The sequence below is a fragment of the Theropithecus gelada genome, chromosome 6 (assembly GCF_003255815.1).
Source record: "Theropithecus gelada isolate Dixy chromosome 6, Tgel_1.0, whole genome shotgun sequence".
In the NCBI taxonomy this organism is placed as follows: Eukaryota; Metazoa; Chordata; class Mammalia; order Primates; family Cercopithecidae; genus Theropithecus; species Theropithecus gelada.
Window position 1 is genome coordinate 125,426,417 of NC_037673.1, and position 16,687 is coordinate 125,443,103.

At 35.1% G+C, this 16,687-nt stretch overlaps 1 protein-coding gene across 1 annotated transcript in view; it reads left to right on the forward strand.

Annotated features, from left to right (window-relative positions):
• Window positions 1-16,687, forward strand: part of SLC27A6 (solute carrier family 27 member 6) — a 62,229-nt gene that overhangs the window by 10,773 nt on the left and 34,769 nt on the right. The window contains exons 3-5 of the mRNA XM_025388371.1: window positions 3,016-3,219; window positions 6,448-6,606; window positions 7,894-8,018. Coding sequence (XP_025244156.1) covers window positions 3,016-3,219; window positions 6,448-6,606; window positions 7,894-8,018 — 488 coding nt within the window. The remainder of the gene's footprint in view (window positions 1-3,015; window positions 3,220-6,447; window positions 6,607-7,893; window positions 8,019-16,687) is intronic.

Here is a 16,687-nt window from a genome sequence, read left to right on the forward strand (position 1 = left end):
ATTCCCAATCTGTTTCTCTCCCTTCCAGGGTCTGTGATCTCCTCTTTTCAGCCTTCAACTTCCTATTTAATGAGCTTGAGCTCATTGTATGTCATCATCATCACAACCAACAGTAGTAGTAATAACAACAACAACCTCTGCAGACACCATTTAAGAAGGACTGATTCTGGGTCAGGCACCATAATGAATGGTTTATGTAGTCCATTTAATTATCTCAGCAACTGTATAAGTTGTATGGAGTCACTTTTCAAAAGAGAAGAGGGAGACTCAGATAAATGAAGTGACTTGTCCAAGGTCACACAACTAGTAAGTGTCAGAAGTGGCGTTTGAATCCAGTTTCTCTGGCTGAAAATCCTATACTCTAGGGAATCAATCCAGAATTCCAGTGTTTTCCTGAAACTATATGTTTTTGTTTTTAAGCTGGTGGGATCCACAGTGTAAGTTGGAACCCATTCTTGGGCAATTTTCCTGTATTCCAGGTGTTAACTTTTCTTATTCTTCACTCCCTTCTCACAGGTTCCAATTCCTGCTCCCATAAACAAATAATATAGCCAACACTTCATGTTGAATCCTTATATTTTTAAGGAAAAATAATTTATATTTGTCAGAACTGAATATAACATGATTGATGCATAAGCAATCTGATTCACAAATCTTTAAATTATCTTGGCAAGCAACATATGAAAAATCCAAGAGGAATAGAAGTTTAATCAGCTTGTGTTCGAATAAAATTATTTAATCAGGTTAACATGACTTTCAGATGATGATTTCAACAGCAGTGTATTGCAAGCTGTCCAAATATGTATTTTGATATATTTTTCTAACACTATTATTAGTTTTTATTTTATATCAAGAGGAAAGATATGATATAGCAAAAGCAATCTAAAATTATTTTTAACTTCACAAATGATACAGTTTGAAAACTAAGTCAAATAAGCCATTTTCTCCAGCAGTTCTTTGAGTATTGTTGTTAAAGCACATATAATATCCACTAACAGGAAAAACAAGTCAAATAGCTTAACTTCTAAACTGTATCAGAACAATGGGTTTTTGACAATCTAATTGCAAGCTTTGTGTTGAAAAATGGGTGAAATAGGGAAATAATTTTTTGAAATAATGTTTAATGAGAAATTACTAATACTACCAGCTCTATAAAGATATTTTAAAGCTATACTTATTAAAAAGTATAATATCACAAAACTAGACAGAGAATTGAGTGGAACAGCCTGAGTTACCAATGGAAAAGAGAAGAATTATTTAATAAATCATGTTTAGATAACTGATTTTAAAAATACATGTAATGAATGGCAGTGTAGTAGTATAGGTCTTAAAGTTAACAGGATAGATTTCGAAGTCTAGTATATTTGAATGAAAACACAAACTCTATCATGTATTAACTTACGCAGGTCAGTCAGTTTTTTCTAATGTTCAATTGCCTTCAAATTTCTTATGTTCGGTCTCCTTAAAATGAAGATAAAACATACTTCCTAGAGTTAGTATGATTATTAATAAACTAATATTTGTATAAATAGCTGGCATATTATGATAAAGTGAATTTTTGGACCTTATATGAAGTATTAATATCTATAGCTCAATATGAATTGCTTGAAGACATTGTTTATTTAAGCATCAATTTTCTTAGAAACCATAGCTACCCATGCATTATGTGACAAGCCTGTTGAACTGCTCTACACAATAGGGTGGTAACTATAAGCATGTGGCAAGATCTCTAATTTCACTTTGAATTCTAATGTTGCTTTGCAGTATGGAAAGCTAAAGTTAACCATTTGTAGCTCAATTTCATATTAGGTTTATTAGTGCCTAAAAGTTTAAAGTTGAAATGCTTACCAATGCATTAACAGCTATAATCAATCAATTCCCATCCCATATCTTTGAAAGTATTAGCTTGTTTTATGTAGAATAATATAGTTTTTAGTGCAGCATAAATAATATAATTCATACTAATGGCATATTAGAGGGATATATAAAATTTTTACCCATATATTTTGCAGTCTCAAAAATGTGAATAAGATCTAATGTTGATGAAGAAACAAGAAATCAATTTGTAAAATAAATGCTAAAGGATTTTACGCAGGGATTATAATTAACATTTTTGTACTTGCAACCCCACGTAATAAAGTACACCGCATGTGGGAGGAAAAAAATACGTAAGTTCTGAATGAACATGCTTCTTTGAAAACAGAAATTAAGCCTACAATGTAGACTTTGTTAAAGGTCATAGAAAATCCAGCTGTCGGGCTGGGCGCAGTGGCTCATGTCTATAATCCTAGCACTTTGGGAGGCCAAGGTGGATGGATCACCTGAGGTCAGGAGCTCGAGACCAGCCTGGCCAACATGGTGAAAACCCCATCTCTACTAAAAATACAAAAATTAGCAAGGTGTGGTGGCAGGCACAATTCAGACCCAAAGTCTGAATTGTAAACATTGTACCCAGTAGGTGATTTCTCAATCTTCGCCTCTCTCTCCCACCCTCCCCCATTTTGGAGTACCCACTCACTTAACTTTTGGCTTTGGAATGATTTCTAAACCACAATGATCTTGTTTCAGAGCAGTCAGGGGATTCTCCCAAATGTTTTGCATTACAGTGAAACTGAAGAGTAACCTACAGACAGCTTTTTGGAATAATTAGCTACCGAGTTGTACTTCAAGGAAAATGTTCAGTGCAGTATCCTGAATTTAGATTCAGGCAGAATTTTAAATAGTTTTATTTAAAAATTGGCAGGGGAAAACCCATAATTTGAATAATAGAGTCTCTTAAATTCAGTCTGAATTGGACTGCTTGCATTGGTCTGTCAGGCGATAACTAAATTTCCCTTTCAAGTGGTCCTGTTGAAACAGAACCATAAAATGGCTGTGATACTACTTGTCCAACGTGAGAAAGAAATCAGCATTTTATTTACATTTGATCCCTGTTTCAATACACAAAAGCAACTCCAAAGTGAATGGTTTGAGATTTAAGGTTTGCTTACCTCTTCCCAACCCTTTGGCTTTTAGATTTGCTTGGAACTGTAGAAGAAATCCTTCCAAGCCTCTCAGAAAATATCAGTGTTTGGGGGATGAAAGATTCAGTTCCACAAGGCATAATTTCACTCAAAGAAAAACTGAGCACCTCATCTGATGAGCCCGTGCCACGCAGCCGCCATGTTGTCTCACTCCTCAAGTCTACTTGTCTTTACATTTTTACCTCTGGAACAACAGGTATGATCCAATTATTCTGAAGGCTAAAATGAATGCGACAAATTTGCAAAGCAATGGTGTTGGGCAAATTTCTACCATAGGTAGTGACCAACCATCTGAGAACGCATGCTTGCAAGAAGATGTAAGGATCTCAGATGCTAGAACTTTCCAACTTGAATGGAAAGTTAATTAGTTTAACTTATACTTGAAAAGTCATCTTGTTCGTTTGGCGTTTGTCCCATTTGACAATATTTTCTTAACGGGAGTGTCCAAACACCCTGATCCAGTCTCATTGCTCAGTGTATGATACTTGACTTTTTAGGCAAGATCTTTGTTAGCTTCTCTGATCCTTAAATTTGTGATATCTAAAATGAAGAAATTAGTTTAAATAGTTTCTACTGATTCTTTTGGATTTAAAAAGTGTTTTAATGTACTTGAAAACAGTTTTCTGTATTCCTGTGTAAATTATTAAATCCTAAGCATAATCCAGGTATACCTGCAATTTAGGCACCTGTCGCTGACTCTCCTGGTTTTGGTTAGGGTAACTGAATTATATGACAAACAAGAAATCTTGAAGGCATTGCAAGTTTGGACAAAGATACAGCATAAAATCAAGTAAATAAACTTTATTTTATGTAAACAACAGCAATAACGAAGAATAATAAAACTGCCTGAGAATTCAAAAGAAGGGCCTGGCACAGTGACTCACACCTATAATCACATATTTTGGGGGCCAAGGCAGGAGGATTACTTGAGACCAAGTGTTTGAGGCCAGCCTGGGCAACATAGTGAGACCCCATATCTAAAAAAAAAAAAAAATAGCCAGGTGTGGTGGCATGCACCTGTAATACCAGCTACTCAGGAGGCTAAGGCAGGATAATCATTCTATCCCAGAAGTTCGGGATTATAGTGAGCCGATTGCACCACTGCACTCCAGCCTGGGCAACAGAGTGAGACTCAGTCTTAAGAAAGAAGAGAAAGAGAATTCAAAAGATACGTTAAACTTAATTGATTTCTAGGAAAAACTGAGTGGTATTAATGGTAGCCTAAATAGGCTTTCATTATTAGTTTGAAGATGATTGGTGATTTGACTTAGACATATTAAGAGTATTCTGTTACTTATTTCTTGTGCATAGGTTGTAAGCAACTATTGCATAGTAAAATTTTTCTTACATTTTAAAAATCTATTCAGTTCCTAATTGTAATCCCTTTTAGACTGGAGAATAGGATGTATTTTTTATTTTATTTTTTTTACTATGATTAGAACAGCTTTGATAAATGAACTGAAAACTGCTAATATGTGTGTGGCTACTCTGTCCAGACTCAGGGAGCTTCTCTCTGAGATTCTTCAGGCTACCTAAACAGATCTACTGAATAATTACAGGTCTAGAAGTTCACAGATTGAGCAGATACACAGTCCCTTAGGACAAAAAGAATGGAACTAGAGATGACAGCTACAAAATTTTAGAAAAGGAGATGATGACTGAGTGTGGTGGCAGATACCGCAGACCCAAGAAGCTGAAGCTTATGGTAAAGCCTTGAAGAAAACTCATTTGCCCCCACCAAACCCCAGAAAGGCTCAGAAGTTGGGTACCAGGTACCTCAAAGAGCAGAAAATAAATGGGGAAATTTTATGGGAAGTTTGTTTAGGAAGGAACTGTAGTCCTGGATTGCTTCTTCCACCCTGATGGAAGTCCTGAGGTGTATTCTCTGGAAAAGATGAACTTCTGAAAATACTAGGAAGAACAGGGGTTTAAAAAGTAGGGGATATAAGAGAACGTCTCCCTCTCTGTAAATATGTGTATATGTATATGTGTATACATATATATATATATAAGTTCTCTTTAATATATGTAACTTCTTTTAACACTTGACTGTTTTAATCATTAAGATTCTTGTCTGAGGAATCTGAATAGCCCATGTGTAAAAATTGAAAGACACTGATCATGATGGATTCCCCCAACAGAATGTTCTGGACAGTGAAACCAACTAGTAAATACGTGTTCTTCAGGCACAGAGATTCTAGTTAATGTTTTGCTTGTTTATTTTGTGTTTTTGTATCGCACTTTTAAACATAAACTGATAGTCAATAGTCTCCAGATATTTGAAAAATTCCTCCTGAATATATTCTAGATTAGATTGAGACCAATACAAACCAAAGATAAAAAGGATGTTGGAGAAAACTGACAAGATAGAGAGGAGAAATTTTCAAAAAATTGTTATTGCTAATATTCTGAAAGATGGGGACAAAAAGGGTCAATAATATAAAAATAACATACTACAAAAAGAGGAATATTCAGAGAACACAAGTGTTGGAAAATAAATCTCTCAAAAAGTAAAGCAAAAGGTAAGAGTAGAAAAATAGGATAGACAAGATTAGGAAATTAGTGATTCTGTCCAGGAGGGCTATCTTAAAAAAATCAAGAGTTCTAAAGATGAAAGGATGAACACACAAATAAATGTAACCAAAAAAAGCAATGGGGAAAAAAAAAAACAGAAATAATGAAGGAACAAGAAGAAGGGGATGTGAATTTTTTTTTTTTTTCCAAATTCAAAAATATCTAGAACTGTAAGACCTGAGTTGTTAGACTGAAAAGGTCTACAAATTTCCCAGCGAAATGGATAGATGAGACTGGTCCCAGTACAAGTCATCATGATATTATAGACTACTGAAAACTAATAGAAGATTCCAAAAATGAAATAATAGAAATACCATATTGCATCCAAAGCATAAGAAATCAGAAAGACTGATAATTGCTCAACATATATAATGGAAGTCAGAAGATTATAGAGCAATGCCTTCAAAGTCCTGCATAAAAATAATTTCTTACCTAGAATTCTTTACAAGCAGCCATTCAAGTGTATGGGTGGAAAAAAAAGACATATTCAGACACATGAGGACTCACAAAAACTTACCTCCCAAATACTCTTTATCAGACAGCTACTGAAACCAAATGTGCACTACCACTGTAATTAATTTCTAGAATCTTAGACCTATACAGAAAGGCCAACTATATAGTGTTTGAGATACAGTCCTACTTAGCAACCTGTCAAAGGAGTGTTGCTAAAGTCAGAATGGCCTCTTTTACAAAGCAGATAGATTATGATATATTTTGTGTCAATTGCTAGTGTAGTTGTTATCAGCATCATCTTCCTTTCTATTACTTCCTTTCTAGTTATATGAATATGTATGCATATGTATATGTATGTGTGTGTATATATGTTTGCCGTTCTTTTCTTTTCTTCCAGGTCTACCAAAAGCAGCTGTGATTAGTCAGCTGCAGGTTTTAAGGGGTTCTGCTGTCCTGTGGGCTTTTGGTTGTACTGCTGATGACATTGTTTATATAACCCTTCCTCTGTATCATAGTTCAGCAGCTATCCTGGGAATTTCTGGATGTGTTGAGTTGGGTAAGGCTTTATTTTCTTTTTGGTAAGTTTTCAAAATGCCTAATAATTAGAACAAGTGTTTATTAACATTTGAAGCTTTAATGGTAGAATTTAGAGTGATTATATGCATATTATTTTATTATAACACAATATTTATTTTTAAAAAACACACAATTTTATGGCATATTCAGTGTTTTCCTGAGGTGAAAAGAACAGTTTTCTGAGGATTTGGCCATGTAGTTGGAGCTGGCTATTGGCTGGGCTTCTCCCTCCTTGTGGTCACTCACCCTCAAACAATCTAGCCCCAGATTCCTCAAATGGTTTAGAAATGTTCCAAGGGAGTGAGTATGGAAGCTGCATACTTAAGGCCTACTCTTGAAAGTCACATAGGTTATTTCACCTTCATTCCATTGATCAGAGCAAGTCATGGGCCAGCCTAGATTCAAGATTCCAGGAGAAATAGAAGCCACCTCTTGAAGGGAGAAGGAGCAAATTTACATTGCAAAAGTAAGAGCCTTGAAGAAATTGCTGAGGCCATCTTTGCAAACAATCTGCCATAGACACTCAATAAATTAGTTGGTAGAGCTTGTGACTCAGTAGATTCCATTCATAAACATGCAAGATTATGTGTCAGTTTCTAGATGTCACATAATATACAAACAGTGGAGATCATTTGCTACTTGTATTTGTCTAAAATGCTGTAATTTTTAGAATAGAATATTTAGAATATTATCAATATCCCCCATAAATAAAGATGAAGGTCAAGACATTAAAATCTTCACTGGACATACATTGTTTTGAAAACTAGGTTCTGCAGTCATTTAAGAACTTTTTTGTTAGTACTATCTTGCCAATTCAACCTTACTAACAGTTGACTTCAAGATATGTTGAGACTGCTTTAAAGTTTTAAAAATGAATAATATGTATACATTCAAATTCAAAAGTAAATGAATATTCTTGGCTTCTATGAAGAAGGATGACTCTTATCAATAGCGATGCTCTAATACTTTAACTCTTTTACTTATTTTGACTGTTGCTTTTGTCCTGTGTATTGCAAAAAGCATATAGAATTACAAAAATATAGAATAAAAAATAGAATTAAAAAATAATAATTACAATATTTTTAACAGAGTTTTTGGACAATAAAATCAGTGTTTCCAAATGAGTTTGATACAAATTACTGACGATGAGTTATTAAAGTTTTAAAATGAGCAAACATATTCTAGACAGAGAAACATAATTTATGTTTTATGTTCATTCTGCCCTTGAATTTTTTTCCCTAGTGCCTGTTTTTGTCTTTTCTTATAGGTGCCACTTGTGTGTTAAAGAAGAAATTCTCAGCAAGCCAGTTTTGGAATGACTGCAAGAAGTATGATGTGACTGTGTTTCAGTATATTGGAGAACTTTGTCACTACCTTTGCAAACAATCTAAGGTAGGTGTAATCATTATCAGAAAAAAATATGTCAGAAAGAATAAGTATTAAGATAGAAAAAGTTATTTTTATTTCTTTGTTTATACTCTACCTTTGTTACTGGTGGGTCTTTGTTCTTAGAGCTCCTAAGATGGTGGCAGGCTGCTCCCAAGATGGTGGCAAGCCTTGTGTTCTCTCATCTGGGGTTCTTGGCCTCACAGATTCCAAGGAATGGAACTCTGGGCCATGCAGTGGGTGTCATAGCTCTATTAGAAGCCATGGGTCATGGAAGAGAACCGTGGAACCCAGCGACTAGTGTTCAGCTCAATTAGGACGAACCCCGGCACTTAGCAGCGCAGAAACAATGGTGAGCCTCTAGCCCCATGGGGAGCAGCAATGGGCACCTTGCTAGATTAGAAGCACAGCAGACACCCTGCGGGATCCAGAGGGGTAGAAGTCAGCAGCCGGTCTGCCACTGCGGCAACCACCAGTGGTGGATGGTGAGTGAAAACTCAGTTTGAGTCGGAATAAACGCGGACCAGAAGAGTGTGCAGTTGCAAGATTTAATAGAGTGAAACAGAGCTCCCATACAAGAGGGGACCCAAAGCAGGTTGCCACTGCCAGCTCGAATGCCTGGGATTTTATCCAGATCTTTGTCCCTCCCTCTGTGCTCTCAGGCAATAGATGATTGACTATTTCTTTACCACCTGCTTTTAGCCTAATTGGTATTTTAGTGAGCTCTCTTTACTACTTGCTTGATCAGGTGTGAGCTGAGTTACAAGCCCGGTGTTTAAAGGTGGGTGCAGTCACCTTCCCCAGCTAGGCTTAGGAATTCTTAGTTAGCCTAGGAAATACAGCTAGTCCTGTCTCTCACCTTCTTTCGGAACATAGTTTAGCTGACTTACAAAGATGCATGCAATACCCCAAGATAAAATAAGACAAGTGAAAGAAAATAAACAGACAGCTATCCAAGAATGTACTAATATGCTTTTTACTGTAGCAAGATAGGACAGACCCAAAGACTTTGTGTTTAGACTAATTAAAATTTCTATAAACATAACATGCAGCAGATTATGAAATTAGATTCATGCTATGTTTACAGAAAGCAATTATTCTAAGGTTAAAATAATCTTTTAAAATGCTGTTCTTTAAAAAAATAACTACTGACCACTGACACTGATTATAATTTATTTTCTATTTTTTCTTTTGAGTAAGGGATTATATTAGGACTTTTTTTTTGTTTTACTTTAAATTAAAAAAAAAAAAAAACCTCATATTGCTTTGATTTGCACTTGTCTCCTTACCTGAAGAAGTCATTTCCACATTCTTTTGATCAACTGCCACCATCTGAAAAATAGAGAAGCAGAGACAGTTGCAATAGCCTGAAATTTATCTTTATCGGTTCATTTTTTTTTTGCCCTCAGAAGTTATTTTCTGTTTCCTGGCTTCATTTATATCTCTAAATGCTTCTTCTTTAACTTTATGATTTTCTAAACATTCTTGAGACTATAAAGAAGTGACTTTCTTTAATCAAATTTATTTAATTCTTTAATTATATTATTTTATTATTTATTATTATAAATAATTCATCTTTAGTTATCTGATTATTTTACAAATAAAATCCACATCGGCCCCTTCAAGAATGACAGTAGAGTAGGATATTGCCCTGCGTGAGGTGGGGCAACAGAACCTTGGTCTTTGAGACCCACCTTTCCTAGACTAGAGGATCTCTCACTTATCACCTCTGCCATCATCACACCTACTTAAGGCATGAATGGTGTGCTGGGATATCTTCTCCTTCTCTTTGGCTAAAATCTGGACATGTAATTTTTCAGTTACCCAGAGCACAGCTGACACTAGGTTGGAGGCATTTAAATAAGACTTTTTAAAGATACGAGATTACATAGGGAAGATGGACACACAAAAAAGTGTGAAATTGGATAATCTGATGTACAAATTGCTTTGATTTATTTTGAGCTTGGAGTTTACCAAGCAGAAACCTCCAGTCGAGCTTCTGACCCACCTCCATGTGGCAGAAGCCATTCTTACTCATTTTTTGTCTGGAGTGCTTCAAATAACTATAGATTCCATAGATTCATAGCCAAGACAAAGAGTTCTAGATAATTGTTTTACATTTTTTGAATTTTTTTCTCTTCAAGGAGACCTTACTTCAGATAAGGCATGTAGTCTTAACCTAAAGAACCCCAGTAATACACTTAGAATGCCATAACCTCACATATTTTCTCCTCTAGTTTTCGTTGTACTTTTTGGTAATGTGATATCTGGAGTAGGTTAATTTAGGGAATTAATGCCCTCCAGTAAGATTAAGGTCACCTTCAGATGAGATTTCATGACTTTAGTACAGAATACAGTAGGTGCTACCTAGTGAAGCTCATCTGCTTTCTAAACCACGTGCTCCACCATTCCTGCTTCCTGTCAGCCATTAATGGTGACATTAGTTTGTGTAATGTCATTGATCAGTAAATATTTATCGAATGGTTGAATACATGGATTTACTTATTTCTAAAATTTGCCAACTTAAATAATGCGGCATTTAGTGTCTTCATGCAATTGAGCTAATTTAGATTTTCAGAAGTGAATGTAAATAGCCAAAGTATATGGATGCTTCTGCGATTTTTACAAAATATTTCTAAATTGCTGTTCACAGTGGTTGAAGTGATTTAGAATCTCATGCACATTGTAGGAGTATGCCTGTTGCACAGTGTTTGTCAGTACTGGGTGTTATTAAAAATAGTGGTTTTCCAGTTGTGCGTCTTGGAAAATTAGAAGCTCTTTTAAGCTCCCTCAAAAGTTCCTGAAACATGGTGAGTCAGAGTAAAAGCAGGCCAATTTCCAAGGCCCACCCTTTCAAATATCATGAATTAAACCCAATTTCCTGAGCACCTCAATAATACTTTCTTTGAACAAAGGATGCCTCAGTGGTTTTTAATTAGAGAAGTAAATTTGAGTATTTACTTTTGTTTATAATTGTATAGACTAGACACAAACATATATTAATGTGCTCTGTTAAGATTGCTGGCGAGGTGGGACAGTTTTCCAGCTGTATTTCCCTTTTAAAAATGTCTCTTTTGTGTCTTGTACTCATTTATGTCTTTGGAATATAATGTTTTACCTTATCCATTTGAACTTCCACTTCATATAATAAAGGTATTAATAGTTTTTCATATTGGTTACAAATCTTTTCTCAGTGTTTTCCTTTAAATTTTTTAATGAAATGAAATATTCTTTTTAACTCTCTGAATCTGTATTGCACTGATTTGGAGAAAAGATTATAGCTTCAGAGAATTAGAACTGAGAATTGAAAACAGAACACCTGATTGCTTTTTAATTAATTTAATTTTTAGGGGTGGGCATGGTGGTTCATGTCTGTAATCCCAGCACTTTGGGAGGCCAAGGTGGGCAGATCACTTGAGGTCAGGAGTTTGAGGTCAGCCTGGTCAATATGGGGAAACCATCTCTACTAAAAATACAAAATTATTATTATTTAAATACGAAAATACAATATGGGGAAATGATCTCTACTAAAAATACAAAAATTAGCCGGGCATGGTGGCAACCACCTGTAATCCCAGCTACCCAGGAGGCTGAGGCAGGAGAATTGCTTAAACCCATGAGGTGGAGGTTGCGTGAGCCCAGATTGTGCCACTGTACTCCAGCCTGGGTGACAGAGCAAGACTCTGACTCAAAAAATAATAATAATAATTTAATTTTTAATTTTAATTTTTGACTAAATCTCTTTGAAGAAAAAATGATGTTTATGAAATAATCTGCAAATGCTTACCTGAATGCAAACTGAGGAAGAAAGAAGGAAATACATATAGCTTTACCCAAAGGAAAACTTTACATTTTTTTTAAGCAGAGAAGCATTGTACTAGCTAATCCCCTTTGTTGACCTCACACAAAATGAGTACAAGCTGTTCTTGGCATTAAAAATTAGGAAAAGGAGAAAGTCATTCTGTTATGACATCTTTTCCCTTCAAGGAGATCTTACATTTTTGCTGTCCAATGTTCCTTTCAATGACATTCCCTTGAAAGGAAGGCGCAGTTTCTGCTGCACAGCCAGCACATCAGTGGACTCAGGTAGAGCCAGAGAATGAACACATGACATGGTCCTGGTCCTCACCTTCAAAGAATTAAAATGGAATGTCTCATAAGCCATGGTTTGAAGCCCCACAGACAGTTATTTAAAAGAAAGCAAAACCATGTGTTTTTAAAACAGATTCAGATTTGTTGACAATCTCAGGGTAAGTAGCATATTCCAAAGGAAATTTACCTGCAGGCAGAAGTCACAGTGTGAGTTGAATGTTTATGTGTAGTTGCACAAAGACTCCCTAGGGTTGGTTTTCTCTGGCCAGAAGCATTTATCCATTCCCGTCTCTCAAACATGCACCCCATCCCTCACTGATTTTCTTTTTTGAAACTCCAGTTACAAAAGTTATTTTGGCATAAATACTGTATGTACTTCTTTAAAACTGCTGGCAGCAGCATTATCCAGAAAAAGAGACTGACTCCTGTTAGTCATGGTGAGATGAAGTTGTTCTTCTCTTCCCCTGAGACTAGGAAAGCAGCTCTCCCTCACTTTTAATCTACCAAGTTTTCTAGGTTACTAAAGCACCATCGTACAATCTGATTGGGTCTAGTTCTGTATTCATATGAATGTTGTCTTTAGTATTGATTGGTGAGGAATCTGTAGACATCAGTGAGCCTCCTGGGGAGTCTTGCTGCAGAGTTTGTCTTATATAAATAATTCTTCCTAACACAGTCAACAGTTAGCCATATCTAGGGATATATCTAGGGATAGGACCATATATGTAACATATTCATTTACTCATTCATTCGTTCATTCATTCATTCAAGTAATATTATAGGATTAGATATACAGGGACACGCAGGACAAATCAAACTGCTTCTCTCATGGAATTTATACTCTCTTTGATGAGGGGGAGAGAAAATAAACCCAGCAAACACAAGGAAAAGTAATTACAGACAGTGACAAGTGTTATGAAGAAACAAAACAGGATGCGGTGATGGAGAATGATGGGCTGTGGGAGTAGGACATTGCCAATTAGGCTGGGTGGTCAGAAAAGACTTCACAAAAATAGTAATCAATGAGCTGAGGACCTGATATGACAAGTGGGATCCAGGAACAGAAAAGCTGGGAGGTGGCAGTCATGACAGAAGAAACTGAAAAGGAAGAGGCCCACAGAAAACACCACCTGAATGTTTGAAGAGAAGGAGGGTGTGCCAGAAAATCCATTGACACGATCTTGTAGGGCTTGAATCTTTGTAATCTTGGAGGAGAAACTTGGATTTTATTCCCATCAGAGTAGTTGAAAAAAGATGAAGGAAAAACTGGGAAAAAAAAATACCAGTTTGGGATCTATTTTGAAGGAAAGCTAACAAGACTTGTTAGATCAAGGATAGGAAGTGAAGGAATGGGTAGAATCGAGGATAAGTCCCAGGTTTTGGCTCAAACATCTAGGAAAATTACGAACTATTTTCTGAGATAAAGAAAACTAGGAATCAAGGAATTAAAATTAATTTTTTAGATCTGTTAAGTTTGATATATTGGGCATCCAGATGAAGAAGTTAAATAGGCAATTGGATGTAGGAATCTGAAGCTCAAATAGTACAAAAAATGGGACCTAATTAACAAAGCAAGGACCTACAGTGTGATGCATGTATGATGCTTATTTTTCAAGCTACTATTTGTAGTTTGACATTTAGGCTATGTAATTTGTCTATATATGTCAATGTAGAACACCCACATTTTGACATTCTCAAGGCATAGTCTATACTTATTAGTAATGTATTTTCTAAAAATTATATCCCTTTCCCTTGTTTTGTTTTCCTAAAAGCTAAGAAATTCCCTGGGAGCCAGAAAACATCTTTATGATTCTGAATACTTTTGGTAAAGAATATTGAAATTTGACAAAATGTCTTACACTTGTCTCCCATTATAAAAAGGGAGCTATTTTAAAGTACCAGTGTATTCAATAAATATTTTTATTCATTTTTAAACTATACAAATTGTGTTAAATTTTTCATGAGTAATGCTTAGACAATCCTGCAGTGAGCCCCTAAGAGTTTACAGGGTTTTTTTAAATTATTATTTTGTTTTGTTTTTCTGAGGCTGACAAGATGAAAATTTTGTAACACAAGAAGCAATTTATGGCAGTGTGAGAGTGTTTCAGTTTGAAAGGAAACCTGCTTTCTTTTCTCCAAAAGAATCTATCATTCCTTCAAGAGTTTTCTTTGTCATATCTAGATATGATATGGGAATGAAGAAGATTCAGTAGTGCCAGAGAATAAGATTCCAATAGGAGAGATCGAATGATGCTAACTTGATCTTGGTATCTTGAACTTGCTTGTTTGTTCATTTGTTTTGCCAGTTACTTTTTGAGTGGGACCAAAGACAGTCATAGGCTAAAATCTTGGCTTTACCTTGTGCCTCATTAAGTGCATTCTATTTATTCTTTTTTCTCTATTGAAAATGGGAATATTAAAAACATTTGCTCTTTCATCATATTTTCATTTTCTTAGTTTCTATGAGTGTCTTATGTTTCCTCCTTTTCGTGTCCTGTAAAAGATGTAATCTATTAAAGTATTAACTTTTAGAAAACTTTTCCCACCATATTTTAGTAACTTTTTAAAACTAGCATTTTAAAATTAATGTAAACTTTAATTGTTATCAAGATGTTCTGACATAGTTTCATTACAATTCTCTGTAGCTTTCAAAACAATTGATTTTGCCTGTGAGATCTAGTTACTTAAAGATATTTATGTATTTTTTATTATTTCATTCCCTAAGTATTTGAAGCAAATTATTATATGGTTAAGAAAGTAATCTCTCTTTTAAAACCCAATTTTCCGTAAATAAGTCAAAGATATATTTACGTTTTCATAATAGATACAAAAGCATTTAGAAAAGTTGGTAAGGTGCCAGAAACTCTTTTCTGCTTAGAAACTGTAAATGTAGAAATACAAGGGGATAACATAAATAGCTGTTAGCAGGCTAAATGCTAGTGGAATTGCACAGGAATTTGTGAACATTTTTGGGTGTTTTAGAACCATGTGTATATATTAAAGGCTTTTTTATAAGTGCTAATTTTAATAGCTAATGATTCACATTTCATAGGTAGCACTGCATGTAAAATATACACGTCTTTTTCTATCTGTCCTTTATGCCATTTATGCTAATTCCATTGAGGATCCATATATCCCTTCTTTGTAAAATTTCCCAAGAAATTTAGCTTTAGGTAGGAATCCATCTGACAGTGCATTGGCTATGGAACCTAATGACATAGGCTCAATTTCAAGCTCCTATTGTTTGACTTTCAGTTGCTCACTTCTCTTCTTTAAGCCATAATTCTTCTCTTTATATAAAATAAGTAACAATACCTACTTCTTCTAATTGACCCTTGATTCTCATAATCCAGTTATGAGATATATGTGACAAACTGTAAATGAGGAAGCCAAATACAAATGGAAGGTTTTTAAACAAAAGGTAGGTTGAGTGCAGTGGCTCATGCCTGTAATCCCAGCACTTTGGGAAACCAAGGCAGGAGGATTGCTTGAGGCCAGAAGTTTGAGACCAATTTAGACAACACAGTGAAGTCCCATCTCTACAAAAAAAAAAAAAAAAAAGCCATGGGTGGGGATGTATGCCAGTAGCAGTCCATGCTACAGGGGAGGCGGAGGTGGCAGGATTATTTGCGCCCAGAAGTTTGAAGCTGCAGTGAGCTATGATTTCATCACTGCCCTCCAGCAGCTTGGGTGACAGAGCAAGACCTTGTCTCAAAAAGTAAAAATTAGTAATGTTTTACATGAATGTATTAACAAAATTAGAGTAATTTTGTAGAATGTATTTATGAAATTAGAGTAATTTTGTAGGTATTGAAAAGTAATTGGTCTTTGACTAATAAAAATTATGTAATACTGATTTTTAAATTCCATATAAATAGATCATGATTATTTTAAAATAAAACTTTAATAATAAAATATTAACAATTTTATAGTGACTTGTCACAAAAAGACTAAAAAAACCAGAAACCCTAAAAATATTATGCATGTCTCCTCTTAGATTCTGTATTCTTATTGTAGATGTGGTATGTTAGTAGGATTTTCCCACATTTGATATTAATTTAACATTTAAAAACTTATGTCCAGGATTATTTCTTTGAGTATTCATCTGCTATTTTCTACATTGCCTATTCCTTAAATTGTCTATTCCTGAACTCTCTTGCTATGGACACATAAAGTGAAGGTCAGGAATGGTTACTCTTTGCTCTGCAGTGAGGGCTTGTCAGGAAATACAAGAATATTCAGCAAATGATAACCTACTAGAATTCTCCATGATCACATCATTTATTCCCAGTGGGGGGGAAACACAATGAATTGAGAAGATCAAGGATTTGATTACAACTTTTCTATTAATTTGCCATGTGACATAAGGCGATTCATTGAATTAATTTATTTGCCCCTTGGAGTTGGGGAGCCTGAAATTTAAGCCTAACCAACAACCATGTCTTATGAGCTTTGTGATCTTGGGCTAGTTCTTGTTCTTTCATCTATATAAGGAATGTAATAACAATTAGATCCAGAAGTGATAGGATGATTAATGATTTAACTCCAATAGAAACAGGTTGACTACAATAGGGGGTGCTCTC